The 27,875-nt window shown below is 34.3% G+C and overlaps 2 protein-coding genes across 2 annotated transcripts in view; one reads left to right on the top strand and one right to left on the bottom strand.

Annotated features, from left to right (window-relative positions):
- CEP85L (centrosomal protein 85L) overlaps window positions 1–27,875 on the bottom strand; it is a 108,469-nt gene that overhangs the window by 56,655 nt on the left and 23,939 nt on the right. Inside the window, exon 3 of the mRNA XM_088795492.1 lies at window positions 20,923–21,710. Within this exon, the coding sequence (XP_088651618.1) occupies window positions 20,923–21,710 (788 nt within the window). The remainder of the gene's footprint in view (window positions 1–20,922; window positions 21,711–27,875) is intronic.
- On the top strand, window positions 4,363–16,086 carry PLN (phospholamban). Its single transcript, XM_019740969.3, has 2 exons — window positions 4,363–4,500; window positions 14,363–16,086. Exon 2 carries the CDS (start codon window positions 14,455–14,457, stop codon window positions 14,611–14,613), a length of 159 nt encoding a protein of 52 aa, XP_019596528.1. The 5' UTR covers window positions 4,363–4,500; window positions 14,363–14,454; the 3' UTR covers window positions 14,614–16,086.

Genomic DNA, 27,875 nt, shown 5'->3' with positions numbered 1-27,875 from the left:
TTTTGTCAAAAAATTTCCAGAAAAACTTATCTATCTTGATGCTTCTTTTGCCTCCGACACAACTACAAGTTGGAGTTTAAATACTCAGTGTAAAAAATTACATACATCATGATTTTCTTTATATAAAGTTAAGTAAAATAAAAAATACTTTTAAGGAATACATTTTTTAAATGCCATAAAACTATATAAAAACAAATGGAAAGACATAAACCCAGGGTTCAGAATAATCATTTGCTTGGGTGGGGAGAATAGGAGAAACAGGGCAAGAACATGTAGTTAGATATGTTATTACTAACATCCTGGCTTTTATTTTAGGTAATAATCTTAGAGGTGCTTATTACTAAAATTTAAAGAAACTACTATTGCAATAAAATAAAAACTAAGTAACCACATAAATGAAGGCAGATAGGAGTAAATAAAGTACTATGAATTATTATGAATCCAATGAGGAAAGAAAAAGATTTGTTTTTAAGTTTTTAAAAGCTTGGTTTAGGGAGTACGAGCTTATGGCTTGGCCTTCCTCCACTCTTTCCCCCCAAGTATATTTAAAATATTTTTAAAGGACAAGAAATATTTTGACAGAATTTATTCTCATTCCACTTTTATCCCTAACCTCCCAAATTAGATGCACAGAACTAAAAAGAGAAATGAATTACACTGAAATACTTATTTTAAAAAACAAATTTGTGATGTAATATTTGAGCTTCTTTTAACACATTAAATAACAATATTTACAGGCAGGTCTAATTATGGCAATTTCAAAGCAGTGATTAATGTAAACAGTATTTCAAACTATCAAAACAACTAATATATGAAATTATCCTTCCTCACTCCCCCCACAATGGTCTTAAAATTGAGAAGGATTTTATAATTGTCCCTAAGACTTAATTCTGCAGGATCACTCATTCACTACCAATTTACTTGTAATCTTTCCTGATCCCCCCTTTATTCACTCATCCAATCATTCGTTCAATCAATATTTAACAATTACTATGAGGTAATAGTACTATAAAGAACAAACAGCGATGTAAATATGAATTATTGGATCAGCTCTCAAGGAGCTTGCAGTCTAGTCTAGGCACATACACTAATAAATACAATAAAAGAGACAGATGATACCAGAGGTACATGCAAATTGTTTGATATAAGGCAGGGAGGGCTGCACAGCACATATAAACTGACAGCACTTTGATGGGCACAAAGGTTGGTAAGAAGGACATTCCTACAAAAAGCAGGGGGGCTGAAAATAGAACAGCAGCCTGTTCAGAGAGTCCCTGGCAGCTAATTGTACAAGGCTAGAGACAGACTACAAAGGAATGTGATAAGAGACGAAGCTGCAAAGACAGGGCCTAAAAAAGCCAACTCGGAAGTCAGGATTTTAGCCTCTTTGGGAGCTCAGTCCTCCTCTTTCAAAAAGGCCGCCACACACAACTGAAAAACATCCTCTAACAAAGGAATTCTTCATTTTTTGTGTGCCATGGACTTTTCTGGCAGACTGCTAAAGCTTACTGATCTGTTCTCCAAATGTTTTTATATACATAAAATACACAGGATTCCAAATAATTTTTATAGACATTCTGAAACTCTTACGGTAGTGAAGCCTAAGCGTAGCTGTGCATGTGCCTTTCTTCTGGAAAGCACAGTAAGGAAGGGGGCAGAAAAGAGTAACTTTCCATGGAGACACCTGACGAACATTACACTTCAGCCAGGCGATCAAGGTTAACAACAGCGATGTCACAGTGATAGTTTACACTTTGACAACTGATGAAAATGGCACTTTACCTCTCTCGTCTTCCTCACAAAAACACATCTAACCATAAGAAAAACATCAGACAAATCCCAACTGGGGATCATTCTACAAAATATCACTAGAACTCTTCAAAATGGTTGGGGTTACCAAAAAAAAAAAAAAAAAAAAAAGCAAACTCTGAGGAATGTCACAATCCAGGGTACCAAAGGAGGCATGTCTACTAAAGGCAATCTGGTGTCCTGGATAAGATCCTGGCAAAGAAAAAGGACACTGGGGAAAACTGAGAAAATCTGAATAAAGTATGGGTTTTGGTTAAAATAATCTATTACCATAGGTGTAACTGTTGTAACAAAAGTACCATACTAATGCAGGATATTAACAATAGAGGGAACCTGGTGCAGGGTATACAGGAACCCTCTGTACTGTATTTGTAATTATTCTGTAAATTTAGGGTTGTTCTAAAATAAATTTTTTTAAAAAATTAAGATGCACAGAACTAGAAAGAAAATGAATTACACTGAAATACTTATTTTAAAAAACAAATTTGAGATGTAGTATTTGGGCTTCTTTAACACAATAAATAATATTTACAGGCAGGTTTAATTATGGTAATTTCAAAGTAGTGATTAAAGTAAACAGTATTCCAAGCTATCTGCAACAACTGTAACATATTAAATTATCTGAGATTGCTACAGTGACAGTCAAATGTGCTGCTAACACTTCTGCAGTTTGTGGGCTATAGTCAAAACTGAAGAAATGCTAAATCTCATTTAAAGGTTACTAAAGATAAAGATGTAATTGTTTTCCTATCCAAGTTCAAAGACCGTTGAACTCTACCCATGGACTGCCGGTTAAAAATCATCTTCTAAAGGCAAATAAAAACTAAATACTAACACTAAATGGACACTGTGTTGCAGGGCCTCTGATGGTCACTACACATAATTCATCTCATTAAACCCTCACAACAAACCCAGCCCACAGACAAGGCAGCTTAGGGAAGTTGTACATGATCATGTGACCAAAAATTCAAATTATATAGCTTGATGCAAAATAGAGTCTGACAAAGCACCTCTAAAAACAATTTCCAGCCCCTAGTTGTGGAATTTTGAGGAACACTACTGATTATACAGTAGCTCACCAATGCTCCTACTAAACAACTTTCTGTTTAGGCTAAATCAGGCTAAAACTGAAATACATATAACACTTCCTAGAGCTCTACTGGTACTAATAAACAGCAGCAGCTAACCAAAAGGAAAAAGGTAAACACAGAAGCTCCCCACCCTCGTACAAATCTGAAAAGTATATTTTTGTCTCCATTTACCAACTCTGACACACCCAGTTCGTTAGTATCCTTCTAATGTGTGTGTGTGTGTGTGTGTCTGTGTGTGTGCGTGCGCATGCGTATGCACACCTATGTAGGTTTTTAAAGCAAATATAGCAACATGTGAGATATCCATAGCATATTTTATTCAGTCTATGGCAGTTTCTTAGTTTATCCAACTGAGTATTACTAATTCTATTTTCTTAGAACTAGAGATGCTGATACAATGATATATTTTCAAATGAATGTGTAACTGGCAGACACTTAAAGCAAACTTGCTAAAAATAGTAAAAGTTTTCAATAATTCATTTATATTCATCAAAATTTCTTAGTTGATGTATGCTACTCTATGAAATCTATATCCAAAGTATGATTTCCACCCCCACAACATGCCCTTCTATCAGTGAATTATAACTAAACAGATCCGGATTTGAATCCTCAGTGTCTCTCTTAGCAGATGTATCCCCTTTGACAAATTACTGTAAACCATTTTATGCTTGCATTTCAAGCCTAGGTTTTATATTTCAGTCATCATTGGCAATTGATGATAATACAAGATTCTTATTATGTAAGGAATGAAGGAAAGAATGCTTGTAGAGCACTGAGCAAATGTCAAACATTATTCATGAAATATTTTTAATTTTGAGTTTTACTTTCAAGTTGTAAATTTTCTGTTAGCAATGTTCACAGAGGGTCATCAGTGAAATATGTTTTCTGTTAGTTGTAGCTGATTCTTTAAACAATGAGAGATTTGCTCTAGAGAATGATTTTATCTTTCTTTGGAAGAAGCCAGAATCATCTCCATTTAAGGGCACATCAGCAGCTGCTGCACAACACATTTTAGTTGCCCATAAGTTACCCATAAGAAAGTGAAGCAGGCTGAGTTCATGTCTAATTATTGTCTTGCTAGAAGCTGACATGAAGTTGCAATGTCAAAGCACCTGTAGCAACAGCAACTCAGTACAACTTGTTTGGCTTAAACCAGTATTATTCTCATTCTATGGAAGTTCCTATTACTATAACTATTTTAGTTCTTCAACATTATCATCATCAGTATACAATCGTTTCTAAGCCCAAAGATGCACAAGTCTTTAAAAAGAGCTTTCTACCACCCCAAACAGTTTTTTCATTTCTCTCTCATATGCTTTTAAAAGTTAAAAATGAGGCACAAAGTGTTAATGACCTTTCCATAGCTAAAGTAAGATAAATGACATTCTAAAAAGTTTGGGTGTGGTAAGACTATGGCTAACCAATCATATCTGCAGAATTCCTCTGTGACATCATAAGACCTCCCTAGAACACTTTTTCTCCTCTACCAACTTCAATTGTTCCCATAAATCTGGTAACAGAAAACTTTCCAGCTAAACACCGGTAAAGACTTCATACCACTCACAATACTCTATATATTGTGATCATCACAACAGCTAAGGTAAGAAATAGATTTCACTGATTTTGGAAATTTTTAGCTTCTGTAATTCAAACTTACTAAACTCTTTAAAAAGAATTAATCATATATTGTAAATTATAGCTCAAAGTTAGACAATAAAATGTCTGATATGACAAAAAGCTTAATTTCTAAATAAATGCTTATAATTCAGTGACTAAGAATAAGACTTAGCTTTGAAATGAAAAGGGTTGCATTCATCTTTGATCTTGGTTATTGGTTTTTTCATTTTAATTTTCACGTTTATTTTGCTTTTCAAAGTGAATTTCTGCCAATTAAAATACCTTTCAAATTTGGCTGGTGATAGTGGTGATTTGATTTCTTCAGGCAAAAACAATGGCTTCATTTTGTTATTTGTTATTCTGCTGAGAAACAGGGTAGGAGGGGGATGTCTATTTACATCTGGAATACTATGAACAGTCCTGTGATTGTACAACATGCACATTATTGGCATAACTATTCCAATATTATCATTATGATTCCTTACAGGGAATATTAACAAAGTAGAATTGAAGAATATATAATCAAAACTATTTAAAATGCTTTTGACGACTTTTTTCCTTTCTATAAAGTCCAGTCAACTTTAACAAACACTGCTAAAAAGAAATCCAAGCTTTTAATAAATTGAGTTACTTATATTAATTTCAATACTATATCATAAATAACAAGTTTGGAAATTCCAAAACACTTGTCAAGAACACGTGTAAAATTCTTTCTAAATGCACAGAATACAATGTGGCACTTTAAAAATAGATCTTATTTTAGCAGCACAAACATTCCTAAATATCCCATTTGAATGAATTTGATAAAATGAGTGTATAGTCTACCTAGCAATGAAAATACTAAGTTACAATCTTCAGTTTCCTCTCTCACATTTAGAAGGGAGGGAAAGGGAAAAAGAAAAATAACTTCTGGTTGAATTCTACTCTACTTTTTATGTTATAAATCTCAATTTACTATATGAAATGTGTCTTCCTTCTTAAATCTCAGTCATGGTATAAAGAATATTACATTGATTTTATTTCATTCTTTTCATTTTCACATATATAGGTCAAAATAAAATTCACCTCTAAAATTCTGAATTCCTATGACAAATGTTAACTCTACTGCTACAAATAAGAACTCTGTAATTCCACAAGCAGCTTTCCTTAAGGCATGCAAAAACATTCCTGGTTTTTGCCTACCAATGAGGCACCCTCACTGCCTCTCAGTATCTTTACATTGATAAAATGTTTTTCCTTTGATATTACACAGAAGTCACTCAGTGTAGGTAGGTGTCTTATATGCATATTTATTTATTTTTACTCATATCCCTATCAAATTACATTCTCACATTTCAACTGTCTGTGAGTTTTTATAGTACCAGACTATCACCACATCACCTATTGCTCCAAAACGTTGACAATATCTAGGAAGAGCAGAAATTCTGCTATTAAAGATATCCTTAGATAATGTGTCCAGAATAACAGAAATTAGTTACGGTGACTGTTGTTCAAATTTCACACATTATGCTAGTGTCAGATATTATGTCCCAACAAGTTCATCTCTAACATAGGGTGAAATTTAAGTATTGTCTTTGTTTATAAAGACATGTGGTTTAAAATTAAGTGCTAAAAAAGACTGTCAGATGAAATAAAATGGGAGAAATGTGCCAGATGTTTAAATTATGAAAAATTGATTAAATTTTAAAAACACGTAAAAGAGCTAGAGTACCTTGCTTTATTAAAAGAAGTCACAACACTATCATTTTCTAAGGCTCAAATATCAAAAATTATTTTAATAGTATTTTAGTAGACATAAAGAAAAATAATATTCCAGAGAAAATTGCATTTGGTTACATACTTATCCATACTGTTTCTTAATTTCACTAATTAGAGATAGAAGAATACTGGTATAGATAAAATAGTTCAAAGAAAGAATAAAAAATTTAATTTACTAAATAGATTATGCAATATTATTAATTATGTAATAAATTATGTAACATTAAAATTTTAAGTAAAACTTAAATGTAAAGATTAGATTACCTCTCTAAGCAAGACTGTTTATTTATTAACAATCCTAGAAATATAAATAGTCAATTGAAACTTCCTTCTTTATTCTTGAACAATTTTCTAAATGCACTAATGTATACAAATACTTCATTTAATCCTTTTAGCTCCCTATATGTTTGACACTACATCTCTGTTTTACAATTTAAAAAACAGATGTGAAAATGGTGAGTTGCCCAAGGTCACAGATGGGAAATGGTGGAACCTTGGCTGGGGCCAAGATTTTCTGACTCTAAACCACATGTACATCCATCCCATCCATGGGTCAACATGGCTTAAAAATAAAACCTGTCACTGGCAAAGCAAAAAAAATTGAAAGTCCTCAAATACTGTTAATGGTACTCTAAAAGGCAAAGTTAGAGGACACAAACTTCTATTTTATTTAGAACCTCTCCATTTCATTTCAAGTTAATTTATGTATAAGGCATTATGTCCTTAATAGCCAATGAGTATACTACTATCCTGCTTATTTTCAAAGCTAGGGATGTAAGCATGTTATAGATGATCTTAGTTATTAAGTAATACACCCTGGAAGGTAAAACTCAAAACAATTACGAAGACTTTTAAAAAAACAACATGAACAATCAATCAAATTAAAGTTCCCTTTTATTAATTTGTTTCACTGCTAAACTACTCAATGCTTTTCATCTATTTAGCCTTGATTACCTAAAATCCAGGTTAATTTCTCCTCAAAACTTTTCACAAAGCCACATTTTCACACTTTATTCCAGTATTATATTAAATCTTTTAGCTTTCCTCAATTTCCTTTCTCACCTCCTCATATTCTACCATTTAAAATATTCAACCCCATATGTTCTGAAATGCTTGAACAGATGAATCTTGTTTTGCTTTTTATGCGGTGGAAATCACTAACCTTCATCTCAACTGTGAATTAACACAGTGCTGATCATACCAACCAAGGAGTAAACCTAAAGGTTAGAAATCCGGGAAATAATCCTTCTAAATTACAGTGACCTAAATCAGAAAATATGTACTCTCTTTGAACATTTCTAGAAATAGTCCATCAATGTTCTCACCCTACATAATTCTGAAGCATTTAGTACCAAATAAACACATGAAAATGAGGCCTAAGTATACATAGCTCCACCCCAGTATACTTGTAGGTAACTGAGGACCTCTAGTGCTTTTCAAAATGTACTCCACCTTCAGGTCTAAAAAACAACAACAAAAGCCAATTCACTCACATTAGTGGGGGTATATTTAACTGGCATTCATTTTTCCTTAAAAGTTTCCCTTCACTCCCTCCCCACCTTATCTTCCCTAAAACAAGAATCTGAAGTCTCAGCTACTACAGGGTTAAAAATAATATTTTATTTGCAAAGAAATTAATTTTAACATAATAACCATAATGAAGACAAGTCTACAGACAAAATAGCAATAGCAATGTGCCAATTTCAAAGACAAAAATCTCCATATGCTGTTGCTTAAGAAAGGCTGCTCAAGGCACAGCTTTAAAGCAATGGACGCATTTCATTATGAGGTCAATTTAGGGGTTGAGAATGTATTAATTTTTTTGTTTACACAATTCTTTTTATAAACAGGCAGAAGGAGCTTGAAGATTCTTTCAAATAGCCAGTGTGGTCCAACAAAGCTACAGAATGTTGCTGACACAAAATAACTTCAATTAGAAATTCCAAGTTTAGCATTAGTCAATCTCAAAACGAAAATGGCTCTACCAAAGTAACTTTTGGTTGCTAACAGGTTGATGATAAAGCTAATGATGAACTGTCCTGATTTAATTGAACAAGCTAAAAAAATGTATGCACAATCACCTCTGGATTATCTGCAAAAAGTGGAAAAAATTAAACCCCCAATTAATTCTAATATAGACAAATCGTGTAATCTCAAATCTATAGAGAATTCGGACCTTGTGAACTAATTAAATGGAAAAAAATTCTAAAAAGTATCTATCTGTCAGGCTGTAATCTTTGATGTATATTACTTAAATTTACTAGCAAAATATGCCCACATTTACTAAAATAAATAGACAAAAAATAAAAGGGAGGCAAAATTCTAAATTCCACAAATACAAAAAAAATCTCAGGAATTTATGATTTCAGCAGGAGTACCACCCAAAAACTGAAGTTCAGAAAGTTCTGCAAAGCGCTGAATGTGCCTAAATTATAGGTGGGACGACTCTCAGTATATATGACACCATTATGGTATTACTTGTCCAGCAACTCATAAAGTAAACTACCAAGTTTTAAAAAGTCTACTGAGGTTCCTTTTGCACAAGAATGCTTCTGCCATTACGTTAGGAAACAGGACTCTCTATTTCCTATCCTTGAGACAATGTGAGGACTCCTACAGAGCCGACATAGCACCTTTCCCCAAAAATGTTGCGTAACATGGCACAAATTTGTTGAAGGGTTAGAACTGCCAATGATTTGTCTCTCTCCTTCTTCCACTTCAAAAAACAGAAGATTAGCTTGAATTTTATTGCATTTACTTCTCAATTTCACGTTTTTGTGAAAAAGAGGAACAGTGGCCAACCAAAGGCTTTATAAATCTTACAAAGAATAGTTCGGAGTTAGTTATCCCCCCACCACCACCACCAAATTACAATAATCATAGATCCCACCGACATACAAGATACTCCGTGGGCACTTTTCTGCCTCTCAAATGTTAAGTGACAGCGATCTGGCATTTCTACAACCAAACTCCTATCAAAGCATCTTTCGTATTTTCAATATTCTGATTCTAGGGACTGGGTAATAAATTAATTTTTAAAGTGACCTCACTCCTCTTGTCCCAAACACCTAATTTACACATATTGGCGTCTTTTAAAAGGGGTAGAGGACAGTCCGTCTCCCTGGCTGTTTAAGCCAGATGCAAATTCAGAACATCCCAACAAGATCTATTTATTTCTGACTATCCTAAATGAATGCTCTAAAAAAAAAAAAAAATCAGATAAAATGAAAAATAAAGGAAACTATTTTTCTAGGCTCTACCAAATATTACTCTATTAACAGGCTGGCTCTAAGAAAGGAAGGGGGGAAAACTGCAGGAGTTCTAAACTCATAGACGGTTATGAGTACAGAGAAAAGAATGATCAATACCTGGTAACTATGCCATTAATTATTACGTTATGAAGGTCACAGACAACTCCAAACGCAGGACTGTGCTGTCCCCACACACAGCTTTTCAATTCTCAATATATAATAGGAAGCCTCATCTTGTATGGGTGAATTTTGGTTTATCATCATCATATAGATTTTGGAAGTTCATCAGAATTAGGACTCAACACATTTCAGATTATACCACTAAAATAAATTGGGCCCAATAAAATGAACGCCAACAGTTAACATTTTAGCATGTAAAGTAGGTTTGGTTTTGGTTTTAGCATAAGATTATAAAGTGACTACAAATCACTTTAGAATGATAACATTTCTAAGTTTGACTAGCAACAAGACACTATCTTTGGTTCTCTTTTATACTCAATCTGTTTCCAGGAGCAAACTTTCCTTTCTGAATAATAGTTGGATGTTAAAATATTATGAGATCATCTTTAAAGTATATTCACTATACTTCCATCAGGAGAGAACTCATTGCTTTAGGGCACACCATTTTGTATTTCACTAACACCAAATACCCATTTGTACTAATCATTACCAACAACTTATCTAAAATTTTAATCCTCTAGTGTAAATCCTGTAAGCCTCAGTTTCCTCATCTGTAACAGGAAGAGACTTGAGAAGGATACTGGAGATTATGTGTTCAACTATCATTCTGTTATTCTAATTGGTTAATTTGTTAATCACAGCACTTTATCTTTGACATCTTTGCTCATTATCAATTTTCTAAAAATATTAAAGTAAATCATAAAACTCCCTTATTCAACTTCATTGATTTGAATAGTACCAATTATGCACTACATACCAGTATACAAAAATAAACAAATAAGGTGCGTCCTTTTACTCAAAAAACTGGAAGTCTAGTTGGGGACACAGACATATAAATCAAAATCACAAGACAGCCCAATAGCTATCCTGATACACGAACACCCTACTGAAAACTAGCAGAGGTGATAATCAATACTGCCTTAAAGAGTCATGGAAGGTTTTATTAGGAAGTGCTATTTAAACTGGGCCTTAAGGATCAACTGAAGTTTGCCTGGCAAAGAATCAAAGGTGGTGGTGGGGAGACATTCCAGGCAGAGCTAGAACAACATGTGCAAAAGACAGAATCATAAAAGGGAATGAAGTATTTATGGCACGGTGACATGTTTCATGTGAGTGAGGCACTACTCATCAGAGTCAGAATAGGGGATGACTCTTGTAGACTCGTATACGATGTTTCATGATGAACAACTGGCCAGCTTCCTCTTTTTCCATGTTTTGTCTCAAAATAATTTTTAAATTCAGACCTTTTAGGCCACTTAAGTCCTAAAACTGCACAAAAATGTAAGTTCAAATAGGAATTACCAATGCTAACTCTTATTCCTTTCTTAACTGTATTGTTACATATCCTTATATAAAGCAACTAGTCAAATATATAAACGAATAAAGGAATTCTTCCCCATAATTAATAGCATATAAATTCACTATATCTACTATGAACAAATAGAAACAGAAAACAACTTAAAAGATGTATTTTCTTAAAGAAAAAATTAAACCCCTTTATATCTATAGTATTTTATCTGAGGAATCCAGACAGAAATAATTATACCGTGTTTCAGCAAAAATAAGACCTAGCCGATTGTCTTATTAAAAATAAGACAATCAGGGCCGGCCTGGTGGCTCAGGCGGTTGGAGCTCCATGCTCCTAACTCCGAAGGCTGCCGGTTTGATTCCCACATGGGCCAGTGGGCTCTAAACCACAAGGATGCCTGTTCGATTCCTCGAGTCCCGCAAGGGATGGTGGGCAGCGCCCCCTGCAACTAAGATTGAACACGGCACCTTGAGCTGAGTTGCCACTGAGCTCCCGGATGGCTCAGTTGGTTGGAACGCGTCCTCTCAACCACAAGATTGCTGGTTTGACTCCCGCAAGGGATGGTGGGCTGTGCCCCCTGCAACTAGAAACGGCAACTGGACCTGAAGCTGAGCTGCGCCCTCCACAACTAAGACTGAAAGGACAACAACTTGAAGCTGAATGGCACCCTCCACAACTAAGTTTGAAAGGACAACAACTTGACTTGGAAAAAAGGCCTGGAAATACACACTGTTGCCCAATAAAGTCCTGTTCCCCTTCCCCAATAAAAAAATAAATAAATAAGAATCAGCTCTATATAACACGTCTTTTGGAGCAAAAATTACTATAAGACCCGATCTTATATTATATCCAGTCCTATTTTATAGTAAAATAACATTTATCATATAATATAAGACCAGGTCTTATAGTAAGACCCGGTATTATATTAATTATATTATATTATATTATATTATATATTATACCCAGTCCTATATTATAGTAAAATAATATATCATATAATATAAGACCAGGTCTTAATTTTTGCTCCAAAAGACGCATTAGAGCTGATTGTCCGGCTAGGTCTTATTTTCAGGGAAACATGGTATTAAATACATACCAAGTTTAAGCTGCCATTTTTTAAGTAGGGAGTGTAATAGATAACTTACGTAATAGCCCCTTGTGTTGGACAATGAAGAATCTATGCTAGAGGCATATATACACATATACAGAGGGTGCCAAAAAAATGCATACACATTTTAAGGAAAAAATTGTATTAAAATTGTAATAGTCAATATATACTGATAACAAAACGCTGAACACAAGTCACGTTTGACTTCTGTAGTTACAAGAGGTGCTCAAAGTGGTTACCATCAGCGTAATTTGAATACAGCTTTTCCTTTCTTAAAATGTGTGTACACTTTTTCATTTTTTTGGCACCTTTTGTATACATACACATACACACACACACACACACACACACACACACATATATGCTAGAGAATATATACTAGAGAAACACAGATTGTTACCAACTCTTTAAGAGAATGAAGTTTGATACAAGCTGGCTGTCAAGATAGCCTCACTAAAGACCAACACTACTCGTATGAAGGAGGCCAGAGTCTCCAGCCAAATTCAAGTCCAGTCTAATAACACAGCCACGTTGAAATACTGAAAAGTACAGAATCTAACCACCATATACCACGTGATTTCCATGTAAAAAGGAATGCCAAGTTGCCACTGATCGTGTCTGATGCATCTCTTTTCCTTTCCCATTCTTTCATTTCTCCCCTGTGCTTTCTTCATCACTAGTCTCTGTCAGAAACAGAGCTGACAGGCTGAGTTGAGTTTTCATGGGATGTATAGAGATGAAAGAAAATTAAATCTGGCAGCTGGGGTAAGGTAGTACTATCTAAACTAACAATGATGTATCAACAACTGTTAACAGCCATTATCTCTGGGCAGTTAGTTATATTTTTATTCCATTTCTAATTTTTCTTACTTCAAAATTTATAAAGTAGAATCCTGATTGACAACAAAATATGCCCAAATCATAGTAGTTATTATCTCTGGACATTTAATTTACAGTTCATTTTTAATCTATATCTAATTTTTCTATAACAATGTATTGCTTTTTTGTTTGTTTTGTTTATTAATTAGTACAAATAAGAAAGAAAGCAAATGGAAACCACCACTTGTAAGTACAGGTCATTTGTAAACAGGAACTGTCTGTGGTAGACAGTAAGATGATAATTTTATTACTATGATTTCTGAGCCCAACAGTCTTCAGTACTTAATATCAAGTCATGTCAAAATGTTCCTTAAAATAGCTTATTCTACAAAGCTCTAAAATCATAAAAAGGAATGACATTTGAATCTACACGAGATAGGACAATTATGTTCGCAAACTCATCCTAGAAAAAGTGCTACATACCTCATTGCTGAATATCACTACAGTCACTTTCGAAGTACTCCCCTTGGGAAGCTATGCACTGATGCCAGCACCTAGTCCACCCTTCAAAGCAATTTGGGAACTCTTTTTCTGGAATGGCCATCAGAGCTGGCGTCGTATTACCCTTGATGTCCTTAATGTCATCAAAATGTCTTCCTTTCAGTATTTCCTTCATCTTTCGGTAAAGAAAGAAGTCATTGGGGACCAGTTCAGGTGAGCAGGGAGGGTGTGCCAATACAGTTATTTATTTACTGGCTAAAAACTCCCTCACAGAGAGTCCCACGTGAGCTGGTGCATCATCCTGATGCAAGAGCCATGAATTGTTGGCGAAAAGTTCAGGTCGTCTACTTTTTCACGCAGCCTTTTCAGCACTTCCAAATAGTGAACTTGATTAACTGTTTGTCCAGTTGGTACAAATTCATAATGAATAATCCCTCTGATATCAAAAAAGGTCAGCAACATCGTTGCAACAAGTTCACGGACTTCATTGTCTGACCTCATATAGTACTGGTAAAATGCTTCACATTTAACTATTTTATTTTGGACTAAACTCAACATCCGAAGAATAGTTCATTGCATGCATTTCTTTTTATGAGATTTGCTCTGGAGATATTAATACTCTAATGTTCATAACAATTATGCTCACAGCGAAATAGTCTAGTCATTTTGAGAGGAGGAGGCAAAAATTGAAGATACTCCACTCCAAACATAAGACAAATGAGTCATCATGGTGACTCTCACCAAAAAAGACAGAAAGGAAAACACTTATGTGTGCACACACACATATACAGATCATAGAGACACTTAATGCCACAAATACAACGTTGAGAAAGATTAATTCATACAAAATTGTGTTTTATCTGTTCAGAGACTAGGTTGTACATATGATCCTAATCTATGTACTATTTTTACATTCCAGACGACCTAAGAGAGAGATCTCCCATTTGGCTGTCCGCTTTTTACCATTCTCTTGATCGTTTAAAACTTCAGACTTCCTTGCTTTCCTGTGTCATGGAGAAAGTCCAATACCTTACCCGTTCTGCTATAAGAAGAGCTTCAACCATTGAAATGCCTCAACAAGCACGTCAAAATCTCCAGAACCTATTTATCAATTTCTGTCTCATCTTAATATGTCTCTTGTTGATCTGCATCATCGTGATGCTTCTCTGAAGTTCCGATGCGATCGCTAGTGCTGCAACTGATCACCACCGGCTTAAAATCTGTCATGCCATGAAGAGAGGAGAACAGACCACTTCTTCAGTAGAAGAATTTCTTTGTGAAAAGGTCAAGATTCAGAACAAATTGTTAGCAAATGTATTCATCTGCTGCATCTTGTAAAAATGTGAAAAGGGCTCTATTTTCAAACTTAACTTTAATATGACTATAAGTGTGCATAATGTAAATGTTGATTTCCACAGCAGAGCTTGTAAGTTTTCTATCCCAAATCATTTCTGAGGATGAACTAGGGATTTAGTTTTGAAACGGCACTGCTAAGAAGTTCACTTCATATATAAAAGCATTAGCTTCACTATTTTGGGGTAAATATAATTTATATTGTACAATAAAAGCCTCTGGTGTTTATTAGGTATTGTTCACGTCTTCGCCAATTACCAATCATTCAAATCAAATGTCATCATTTGAAACAGTCCACTGATTCCTCACATCGGTTATCATTATTATCATAGTCTTTGTAGTAAGTATCATAACCTACATTCTAAATTAGAAATTGTGTTCTTTTTCTATACTTAATATTTTTTGAAGTTTATGAGAATCAAGTAGAAAAAGACATGCCATACTTTCACATAAATAAAATTTCTCTTAACTATTTTTTTCAAAGAATTACAGCATTCTAGCACATGTAGGTAACCAGAAATCTGTTCTCTGTAGGACATTTTGATCAATAGAAGAGAATTGTTGGTTAATTTAACAGCTGATAATGTGATTAGCCATAATTAATAACATACTAATAGAGTCTAACCTTAATTTATTGCACTTAGTTGATTATCTGAGTTAGAGTACATAACTTGCCATACTATATCTGTGGAATCATGAAATCTTAACACTTCAGAATGATTTGCTAGGTTGTCTTCTATTCTATTCTACCCTCATACTCAATGTAGGCAAGGAAAATAGTGAAAGAAATATAAAAAATGTAATATTTCAAGCATTAAAAAATAAAAATTTGAATTCTTTCTCTAAAAAAAATTCTTTGATAACATTTTGAAATAAATTTTTGTCCCACAATTGTCTATGACAGGATATAGCTACTTTCTTTAATCTGTCAACCAGGTGGTAAAGACGTATTCGTAGGCCACTAGAGTACACTAAATTATACACCCAGAAATGCTAATTTACAATTATTTTCTTGCTGAATACATTTTCAGTTCGCCTTCTGTCATTTAAGAATACCTGCAAACAACACATAAAACAGAAGTAAAAATTGGTGATAGAAAATTCATTCACTAAAATTGGTTAATTTAAGTTGACTTGTTTTAAAATTAAGTCTAAAATGGCTTACACCTATCCTGCATCGTCCAGTAATTTTAACCTCAGTTAAAGATACACATGTATTACTAATATAGCAATTATTAAAAGAACAGAGAGTGTGTAGTTTCCTATACGATTTGTTAAAATACAGTCACTCACTAAAAGAACTTGAAAAGTCAATATTGACTTTGGTTTGTAACACAAGTGCTGTTAGCAGACTAGTTAGGGGACACACTGCTTTAAAATTTTTCTGAATCCTGAGTGGCACTGGAGATGGGAGGGGGTTCACTAATATCTGAGGACAGAGAGAAAAGAGATCTTCAACTGACAGGGGGATTTCTTGAACAAAGCCTCATTTATGGGTTGGAGACTCCTAATATCAACTAAAAAGCTTATAAATAACAAGAGATACATTCACCTCACTGGTGTCAGTAATTACCCATGCAAAAAGTAACCAAGTTCTATAATTAGCAGCATGATCTTAAAAAATAAGTGGAAAATTTGAAATAATACATTCATTACATTGTTCATTACAACATTAACTTCAAACTATAAACTGTAAAGATACGGGGTTTTTCCTAAAAAAAACAGAAATATATTTTTCATTCTGCCTTTAATAGAAATTAAAACCTTATACTTGATTGCGTTAACTGAGGTATAATGTAGAACAAAAACTCATTCTTTAAATGGAACTTATTTACTCTATTTATCATGATGTGTAAAAAGAAATAATAAAACACTGTATTTAAAAATTTTTAAATACCCAATGTTCAAATACTTCCTACTGTAGAATAAACTCCAAACTTAATTTACAGTCCTAAAAATGAACTAATTTTTAAATGTTTAATGTTGCCTTTTATATTTTAATTGGTTAAAAATTGTTATTTAATGTAAATCACCTGTATTAAAATGAACCTTCGTGAACTCAGTGAAACTGCTCTTTAATATGCTCATGATAGATATGAGCATAAAAAATCTAATATAAGCAGTTTTGATTTTATAGGTTGTGTACGGTGACATTCTCCAAAAAAATAAAATCAAGATTCCCTAGTACAGACACAAGAGGGCACACCTACATAAAATAATGAATTTCATTCTACCCAGAAATTACTTGCCCTTTGATTACTTTTGAGTCTTATGGCAAAGTGGAAAAATGATAAATTTCAAAAATGGTCTGCTCTTCTAAGTAATAGCACACTTTAAAATGTCTAAAAATTATATGCCAATACTACACAGAAAAGTTAACAGATGAAAAAAGGTCAAATACATTAGTAATTTTATTTATTAAAGCATGTACGAGTGTACAAAAATCATTTACATGCTTTTTAGCTAATTAATGTGTCATAATTACTATCTATTTGGAGTTTCATAATGTCTATATCTTTGCACAGTTATGTTATCTTAAACATTAACAAATTTTAAGACAAACACAGGGTGCAAAAATAAGAAAAACAAAACTATTTCTTTTCAGAGGATGTAACAGAATACATAAAATGCTCTCACGTTAAAACTTTTTCATTCTTATATCATGTTACACAAAAATCCAAGTCATTTAACTTTGTCATGTTTACCAAAATTTTATTAATATTTTTTATTTATACTTCAGTGAAAATTTTCAGTGAAATACGTTGAAATTATTAGGAGCCTGTATCTTGGCTGATCAAGCCCCTCCATGACTTAAATAGGTACGAAATTTTATCTTCCACTTTTTAATGACTATAACCCAGAACTTAGAAACTCCTAGAGAATGTAAGAAAAGAGGATAAATAACTTTGTCAATAAAGAGACCACTTCTTCACTACTGTCTGGAAGATCCACTGTAAACTTACGAGAATCATCCAATGGATATTGTTGTGTATGAAAGTACACACCCTCCATTCCCTTCCCATCCACTATCACCTCCCCACCAAAAAGAAAGAAATGCAAGAGGGGCATGGAAAGGGATACATTCGTTCCAAAGAGAAAACAAGACTTGGTTGTTTTTTCTCTCTGTCATAGTCCTTGTAGGATCAGACAGCTTTGGGTAGGGTGGGAGGACAGAGGTTATGTATCACAGAGGAAAGACTCAAAAGACGCTGGTGAACATTGCACATGGAGGCCTATATCCTAACCAAGATGGCCTCTCTTCATTCACAAAGGAACACGCTCCAGAGTATTGTATTACCTGCACTGTAGCTGATTTAGCACGAAACCATAGGAATTGAGGAACACTGAACACATAAGACTGAAGCTGACTCAATACTTATTCTGGACTGAGTCCTGAGAGTACAACTTTCATGTTACAATACAAACCTTCTGAGGGAGGAGGAGGCTGTGAGGATCAAATGAAATGAAAAGCTTGAGAGCTACAAAGTTCTGGATAAATCGATGATGGTGTTAGACTGAGACTCTCGGCCAAATTCCTTTTGTTATTGTAAAAGAATTGTTTGTTTCATGGTGAGAGTTTAGCAGTTGTGCTTAAAAATCATTCCCATTCACACATGGGAGAGGATGGTTTGATCCTTATTATGCCTCTCTCCTTTGTATTAAAAATTAGACTAAAAGGAAGTCAGTGTTTTAGGAGTCTTTTAAGAAACAACTAAGGTGAGAGCTTTTAAAATAAAGATAAGTACTTGGATACTCCAAGGAGGAGGTATTTAAGGATTTTTTTCTGTAATAGTCCAAAAAGAGAATTAGAAGAGAAGCAGTCATTTAAATACTGCAACTGAAGTGTCTAAGTTTTCTTTACCTAGTTTCATCTTTTTACTCCAAAACTTAAAAGCACTATAAAGAGTCCATCCCAAATAAGGCTAATCAAAAAATAGGACGCTCCAGGGTACATGCAAATGTCGTCCCTCAGTAGCCTTCTTCTTCTATTATATACTGGGAAGATTTAAAAATAAGTTTTTCTCCACAAAGTCCCTCCAAATCCCTACCCTCGGCTACACTGTAAGGTCGGGGGAAACTTTATTTACAGAACAGGTTCCTCTAAGCAGAATAAAAGAGGAGTGAATTAATACATATTCCTTTAAATTCACCCAATTTTCTGTTACCTTTCTATCACACATACTTCAGGTTGGAGTAGAATACTCAGCCTCCCTGGACAACTGCAATTCTGTATAAAGACACCAACTGGTAAAATGCCTGATTCCTGCTCTATAATCACAAGCACTTGAGAACTAAAACATAATAGTAGTTTTAAAATTAGGTTTCCTATCTTTCAATCACTTGAACTGATTAAGTCCCAAATAAATCTGGTTAAATTACTCTTTTATGATTTGTAATTCAGATACTATAATGATGCTGCTGTTTGGTTATGTGCTTTAAATATACATAATCAAGATTATAAGAACTGTTTCCAAAACAAGAATAAAGGCGGCACACGGGATGTGTTTGGGGTTCTCCTGTGAATGTAGCACATTATGTTGTGTGTGTTTCAGGGTTGTACTCAGATTTGTGAGGTTCCTAGATAAGTGGTCTCCTTACCCTTTCATAGAATATATTCCTTTAATCTTTTTTTAATTGTTTTTTTCAATTACAGGTGACATTCAATATTATTTTATATTAATTTCAGGTGTACCGCACAATGATTAGACACTTACACAATTTATGTAATGATTCCTTTAATCTTTACGATTTTTAACTAGTAGCAACAATAAGCAGTAATTTAAAATGTTTGCTCTAGGGAAATTTTGCAATTTTTGACAGAATTAATTTGTTTATATGAAAAGGTGCTCAACATCACCAATCATCAGGGAAATGCACATCAAAACCACCATGAGGTCTGACCTCACACCCGTGAAAATGGTGATTATCAAAAGGACAAGACATAAGTGTTGACAAGAATGTGGAGAAAAGGGAACCCTGTGCACTGTTGGTGCAGCCACTATAGTAAACAGTATGGCGATGCCTCAAAAAATAAAAAAGAGTACTGTATGATCCAGCAAGTCTCCTTCTGGGTATCTATCCAAAGGGAACAAAAACACTAACCTGAAAAGATATATACACTCCCATGTTCACTGAAGCATTATTTCAATATCCAAGACACGGAAGCAAACTAAGTTTCCATTAATGGATGAATGGATAAAGAAAATGTGGTGTATATACAATGGAATATTATTCGGCCATAAAAAGAAGAAAATCTTGCCATTTGTGACAACATGGTTGGACCTTGAGGACATTATGCTAAGTGAAATAAGTTAGACAAACACAAATACCATATGATCTCACTTATATATGGAATCTTAAAAAAATTACTCATAGATACAGAGACCAGAATGGTGGTAGCTGCCAGAGGCTAGGGCAGGGGGCCTGTATTATTAGGTTGGTGCAAAAGTAATTGCGGTTTAAAAGGTTAAAAATTGCAAAAACCACAATTACTTTTGCACCAGCCTAATATATGTCTGAAAGTTGCTAACAGTGTAAATCTTAAAAGTTCTCATCACAGGGGAAATAAAGAGGAAAAAAGAAAACCATTGTAACTATGTATGGTGATGGATGTAAACTAGATTTAATACGGTCATCATTTCGCAATATATACATAATATATCAAATAATTATGTTGTACACCTGAAACTAATGTTATATGTCAATTATATCTCAAAAGAATAAGGAACTGAGGCCCAGAGATACTAAGTAGTAAGTGATAGGTAGAGGATCATCCAGGTTCTGAATTTGATAGAACCAGAAACCAAATCCAAGGCCTCATATTGCCAAGTTAATGTTCTACGATACCATGTCAGCTCCTTTGCTTGTTTCAAGTGTCTTTAGAACGAATATGTTTTGCTTTATTTTTATGCCCATTTAACAAATAAGAAGGAAATTAAAAGTTGTTAGATACCAAGTTTTTCATGTTAATCAGCCTCAAATATTTTTTAAGTTTTGTTGAATCAATGCAACACTTTTGGAGTTTATAACACCTAAACAACACACTATGGCATGCCTACTACCAAGTGTGCTACTGTACTCATAACATCCACTAGAGGGAAGCAAACACTCAATTTTGGGCCTTACCTGCATTGGTGTTTCACTTTCTTGTCCAAACTCTTCAATTTGCTGCTGTTGCCAAGGAGCTAAACTGTATGAGTCCTCTGTAGTTCTACCCTCCAAAGGGTTTGTCCGCAACTGCTCTGTAAGCCACATCTGCGTCCTCACAGAAGGCTGAATGGGAACTGAGCCTACTGCCTGTTGACCAAGCATTAAATATTTCAGAGGTTCAAAAGCCTCTGAGCTTGTCACATTGGGCTTGCTTTCAGGTAAGGCACTGTATGTCATGTCTAAGGTCTGCCTCCTAACAGTGGAGGAAGAAGCTCTACAGTCCTCTTTGCTACAGCTCTCAAATTTATACTTGCAGTCCAGGGTTGATGATCGTTTTTTATTTATTTCCTTGTCCTCTAGCTTAAGCATCTCCATACTATCATGTAAGCAGCTAGGGCCAACTGTCCTTAATTGTGATGGTAAAGCCTTGCCTATCCCTGTCTTTTCCAAACCACTCCTTGACTCTTCAGTGGGAGCAATGCCACCTGTGCCGCAGTTATCCGGGGCAGTGAGTTTGGATAAAGATGACCATTTCCGGAGGGGCCGGAAGTCCTTCATGTCTAATGAAGAGTCCTGCTCCCCCCTACTGTGGTTTCCCAATGTTTGCAGGAGGCTTGCACTCCATTTTGAGCCATCTGATGTCAATGATTCTCTGTGTTTGGAAACTGAGGCGCTGGAGTTAGACGGCATGACATGGGCAGTAGGGAGAGTAACCAATGACCGACTAGGCTTAAAAGATAATGTGCCACTTGAAGTTGAGTGATCTGGAAAAGAGAAAAGATGTCAAATTAGTTGTAATTAACAGGGGAAAAAATGAGGCAAAATGCCAAAACAAAAATTTGAATATGGTTTGCCAGTACAAGTTTTTCAGAGGCACTTTATCAAAATGAGAGAGTTGTTATTATTATCATTATTCTTTTATCTGAAACAGATCAAACTTTTAAACATTATTTTCTGAAAATGTATACATGACAAAATACATGCCCAGTTACCATCTACTAAGAGATGAAAAATAACTGGAAACAGGTTTGAATTCACCCTGTTTAAGTGCTGTGCCTTTAAAAGAAAAATACATCCCCCACTGAAGGGGTTACTCATAATCCAGCATTAAAGACTCAGACACAGCTCTATCAGAAAATGGTATTTTTCAGTGTCTTTCCTAAACTGTGGAAAATCTATGCCAAAAACTGAACATTTTAGCACCTTCCCAAAACTCTATTCAAATCCGAAATACGGATAAAGGAGCTCCTGAAATATTGGAAAATAATCTGAAAAGGTTCCAGCAATTTATCTGCAGATACAGAATAGTTCTTATGTTCCCAGTTTTCCTAATGGCATCATCAATCGTTTATTTCCCAAGCTAGAATTCTTCTTGGAATATACTTTGATTCCAATTTTTCTCTGCACGTTCACTATATCCCCAAGTTGTAAGTTTCCACTTCCAAAATGACTCCACAGCTATTGCCTTACGTCAGGTCTTCACATAATATTATTCTACACACAGGAACAGTTTTAGCAGGTTCTATGCAAGCCCAAAGGATAAATAAGGGACTCTGTACGCAGTTAATGTACTACCATCAAGTGCCAAATTATTATCAAATATGCCAAATTAAAAAGCAAAGATTATAATTTTTATCAGAGGATATCTAGAAAAGGGATAGCAATTTCAAGTGTGGGAGAAGAGGAGGTGAGTGGTGAAAAGCAACTTTCATAGATTATATACTATCTTTCTATATTGTTTGGCTAATATTAGTAAACATTTAAATATTACTACTGAGCTTTTATATTGTTTTAAAGAAATAAAGTAATGGGAAAAGAAACACTGAGGTCATAAGAAAATTCAGATGAGAAAAAAACAACAGGTGGACTAATTCAAAAAATGGAATTCCAGCAGGACTTTGCAAAGAATTTATTCATCTGGAGATGAAGAGGGAAAATATATTACAGAAGGAGGAATACAAGCAGAAGTATTATAGTGGACACTTATTATATTCAAGCGTCTCATCAACTTCAGCAGAATCCTTTTTATACTCAGGAAAATTCCCACATTGTAAGTCCAACCTCCCAAAATAAATTTCAGACCTCAAATTACCAACATATACCCTGCCACTCAGATGCAGACATTCTGAAGCACCTGCACAAGATTGCAGTTTGGAAGTGAGTCCCATGAGGAAACGGGCTTCTGCGCGAAGCCCATTTTTGGCTGGCAGAGGTGTCAGCATTCCACAATGGCAGCAGCAGAGGTGGCCAAATCAAGTTCCGGCCAGAGGTGGCAGCAGTGAGGCAGCACTAGTGGGTCTCCTCCAGCACTTGGCCGGGCAGGGGAGTGACAGTTCTCAGGGGTGATGTGAAGCATGTTACCCGCAAGCATAACCTTAAGCCTGGTTCTCCAGCCGTGCCCCCAAATTCTGGGAGGTACCAAACACGCTTAAATAAATTGCTCATCTGCTCAATCAGCCAGCCAGCTTCTTCTGCTGATTAAGAACACTAATTGATCTAAGTTTAAAGTCAGAAAATACGGTTCCAAAAGAAGGAAAACAAATTATATAATTTATCTGCAGTATGAAGTATCAAGAATAATTCTTGAAAGGTAAAAATGGGGCAGAGTTGTACAAGCCTTCAAAGACCCTGCTAAGGAAACAGCCTGGCCTTCATTCAGCAAGAAATGTAGTATCACTGAAAGTTTCCAAACAAAGGAGAGAGTGACAGGATCAAAACTGCACTTATGATGATGATTCCGGTAGCACTGTTGAGGATGGATTAAGGCAAAATGATTGGCAACAGGAAGATTAATGGGCGAGTATGAAATCAGTACAAGAAGAAAACAGAGGGGAATATGCTCCTTCAGGTCAATTCTAAATAGAAACGGGGCAAATGTCCCCAAAAGTCTAACGATTGTTTGTGTTACTATATTATGGTGTTATATCTACTTACTAGATAAATGTTTGTTAGTATTCCTAAAGGAATATTTGTATTAAAATCATCACGCCTCTTAAAAATATCTTTAATTTTTTAAAACAAAAATGAGATTCATTATCAAATTTGAAATTCTCAGTTTTTTACATTAGAAAAAATTGTAAGTAAAGATATAGTGTAAAGGTGCGGTGTAATTTTCGAAATCAGTCTTTTTAGATGCACACCGTGACTCTCCTGTTTAGTAGTCATATGTGTTCAAACAAGTTATTTAACCTCCTTGCATCATAGTCTCCTCATCCACAAAGTGGAGATGACAACACTGAGGATTAAATGAAATATTACACATAAATGACTCAAAAGAACTCCTGGCACAAAGCAAATGTTCGTTATAATTACACATTGAAAAAGCTAAAAGAAAATGTTATTTTCAATGTAACAGACAAAAGGCTGGATGTCTATATGACACAAAGACTTCAAAACTAAAAATAAAAAACAACCTAATTTAAAAATAGGGAAAGGATATCAGCAAGCAAATTACCAAATAAGAAATGCAAAATAAAGAAGACGTTAAAAAAAAAATGCTCAAACTCACTAATAGTAAAGTGCAGGCCTTATCAGAGTCATAAAATTATTAAAGGCTATAATATCCTTCTATGATGGGAACACAAATTGTTATAGCCTGTGTTTGAAAGAAGAGGTGCAATCTCTTTGCACATATATCAATATTGAAAATATGCTAACATATAAGTGAGTATATGTAAAGACATATATTTATGAGCAGAGAAACGATCTGAAAGAATACACTCAAATCTTAATAAACAAAGGTAACCCCCTACATAGTAGAAACAGAAGAAAAGGAGAAAGATTCTTTCACATTTAACTTTATACAGGTCTTGTTTTATTTTCAAGGAGCATAACTTCTGTATTTGGTCAAACTTCTGCAAAGATGTTTTGTTTTGTGACCTTGAAGAGTTTGAAATATCTCAAAGAACACTGTTACTAAAGTATGAAGGATGTATCAGGTGACTGTCTCACTTTCCATGTCACAGCTAAAACCTCTGAGAGCAGAGATCACTTGTCTTGGCTGCTACTTATATCTGATAATGTGCTACTTTCTTGTCTACCTTTGCTAGCTCAGTATTTCCCAACAGCATAGAAAATCAGCAATTGGTGATAAAAACCAATTCCATAACAGACTAGTAGTATCTACTCCCTCAAATCTGAAAACAACTGATACACGGTATTCATAGAATATTACATAGAGGGTAGAATTTACTACTAAAAGTCACTTATCTGAAGTTCTCAAACTTTAGCATAGAAAAGAAGTTACCTGGGATGTGGCGCTCCAAGAGACTGTGGTTCAGTCCAAATAGAGAAGGGTCAGGAAATAACACTTTTTAGTAAGTGATTCTGTGGTTCTATTCACTAATGCTTAAATACCCCAAGTTCAACCATCACCGACAGCTGAGTTCTAGTGTAAAACTTGATTTCCTGTGACAATCAGAATTCATTACTGTAAAAACTAAGAATTAAAGCTTAGTCTATTCACATACATATACACATGCACACACATGAACTAATGAAAAAGGAATTAAACATTTGACAGTATGAATATCTGAGAAAAGGACTATTAGATTTTAGATACTAGTCCAGGAAATATTAATTTTAACAATTTAAAAATGTCACTTTGCCCTAATGAAACAGTCAATTAGAGGTATATGCAATGCGATTCCTAATGTGTTTTATTATATTATCTAACTGTAGCCACAAATCCCAAATGCAAATTATTACAATGGCATCTAGCCCACATCTAAGGTAAGAATGAAATCTGAAACCAGCAGAGGGTAGTTCTCTTAAAAACCAAAGACAGGGCTTACAGCATTCACAGAGAGCAACGAAGAGCTAATGGTTTCAGACAGATTTCAGCTCATAAGGGAATAATATAAGGGCACTGCTGTGACCTCATAATGCGAGTCAATTATATTTAAGCTAATATACTCTGAATTCTGAACAAAACTCCAACGTGCTGTTTTACTGTCATGTTTTTCTTATCCTGTAGTGGAATACATTGATTCTATCTTCTCTTATATATGGGGATAGTCTCTCTCTGCTCTATCCTTATTAAAGTAAAAAATAATTAAATTTAAAAAGACCATACCCTCCAAACATATATTATAACAACAAAACATGAGTCTTTACAGTTAAAAAAAAAGTAATCAGGAAGCTATACAAGCCTGTATCAAAATATTCTGATTTTAAATTAACAGCTTAATATACGTATCAGTCAATATTAAATATTATATTTTACATTTTTAAACAAAAGTGTTAACTAATTCAAAGTCAATATTTCAGTTTTACACAACACAATGATACTTTTTCCCTTTGCTGCTAATGTCACAACCATATCATATCATGAGAAAAAAACATTAATGCTACATGTAACCCCATCCTTCAAAAAAAAAAAAAATGAACATTTCTAAGCATTTATTATATTTTCAGGTAAATATTTTTAAATATTCTAAACTACAGTCTGGTAGGGAAAGTGCTATATACAGAATCTCAACAATAGATCAACTAAAGAATCTCCTAGGAATGTATTATGCACAAGGCACTGTGCTAAGTAGAAAAGACAATGCAAACATATTATTTGCAATAAAAATATGAATATAGTCCTTCCCTTTGGTGTTTACAGTTTCACTATTACACACACAGCTGTAGAGCAGGACTTAAGTTTATCATAAGGAAACTACAAAATGCCAGCCAGACAATGAGAAGTGAGCCAGAGAAAAGACAGACTACTCATAAAAGAACTCTCAGAATGATAGCTAACTTCTCATCACCAATAATGAAATCCAGAACACAGTGAAATAGTAGCTTCAAAAGGTTAAAAGTATTGGTACCCAAGTACTGTTTGGAAAAGTACACTATTTTTCAAGACTCAGGACAAAATATATTTTCAGCTAAACAAAAACAGAGCTTATTATCAACAGACTCATAAATAGAACTACTAAAATTCCCTTAGTTTCTTTCAGGAAGAAGAAAAATAAGCCTGAAAGGAACAAATTTCTTTAAAAGTAAACTTATGATTATCTCTAAAAAAAAACCCATAGGGACAATGATTGCATAAAACAATAAGACAATATCTAATTTGTAGGTTAAAAAAGGACAAAACCATAATATTTGTCAATTATGACTATAACTCAAAACAGAGGTGGATCAGCATTCCAATGTTTAAAGGTCCTTATATTTGTGAAAGGAGGAAAAAGATTCTAACCACTATTATAGATAGTCAAATTAGGGATGCATATTATAATTTATATATCAACAATTAAAAGAATAAGTAGAGCTGGTACAGCTACACTACCACCAGCAAAAGAATAAAATTGGATCCCTACCTTATACCATCCACAAATATTAACCAAAAATGAATCACAAGCCTAAATACAAAACTCTTAGAAGAAATCACAGGTGTAAATCTTCATGTCAGGCAGTGGTTTTTCAGCTCTAACACCAAAAGCCCAAGCAACAAGAGAAAATAAAAATAAATTGGACATCATCAAAATTTTTAAAATGTTTGCTGCAAATGAGACCATCAAGAAAGTAAAAAGACAACCCACAAAATGGGAGAAAACATTTGCAAATCTTATATCTAATAGAGACGTGTATCTACATTATATAAAGAACCCTTAAAAACTCAATAATAAAAACATAAATGATGCAATTTAAAAATGGGTGCAGAAATTGAATAGACATTTCTCCAAAGAAGATACAAAAATGGCCTTATTAAAGCATATGAAAAGATGCTTGATATCATTTAGTCATGGGGAAATGCAAATTAAAACCACAATGAGATACCATTTCATACCCATTTGGATGGCTATCATCAAAATGACAGACAATACATGTTGGTAAGGGGGTGGAGAAACTAAATTTCATACAATGCTGGGGGGTGTGGTATCACTGCTTAGGAAACAGTGGCAGTTCCTCAAAAAGATTAAACATAGAGATATCAC

Source organism: Rhinolophus sinicus, chromosome 2 (assembly GCF_057876585.1).
Source record: "Rhinolophus sinicus isolate RSI-liver-muscle chromosome 2, RSI-T2T, whole genome shotgun sequence".
Lineage (NCBI taxonomy): Eukaryota > Metazoa > Chordata > Mammalia > Chiroptera > Rhinolophidae > Rhinolophus > Rhinolophus sinicus.
The sequence above is the reverse complement of the archived record's forward strand: the minus strand, read 5'-3'. Positions and strand labels throughout refer to the sequence as shown.

Coding starts and splice junctions, on each gene's coding strand:
- PLN (XM_019740969.3), top strand. CDS start 14,455: ATGGAGAAAGTCCAATACCTTACCCGTTCTGCTATAAGAAGAGCTTCA.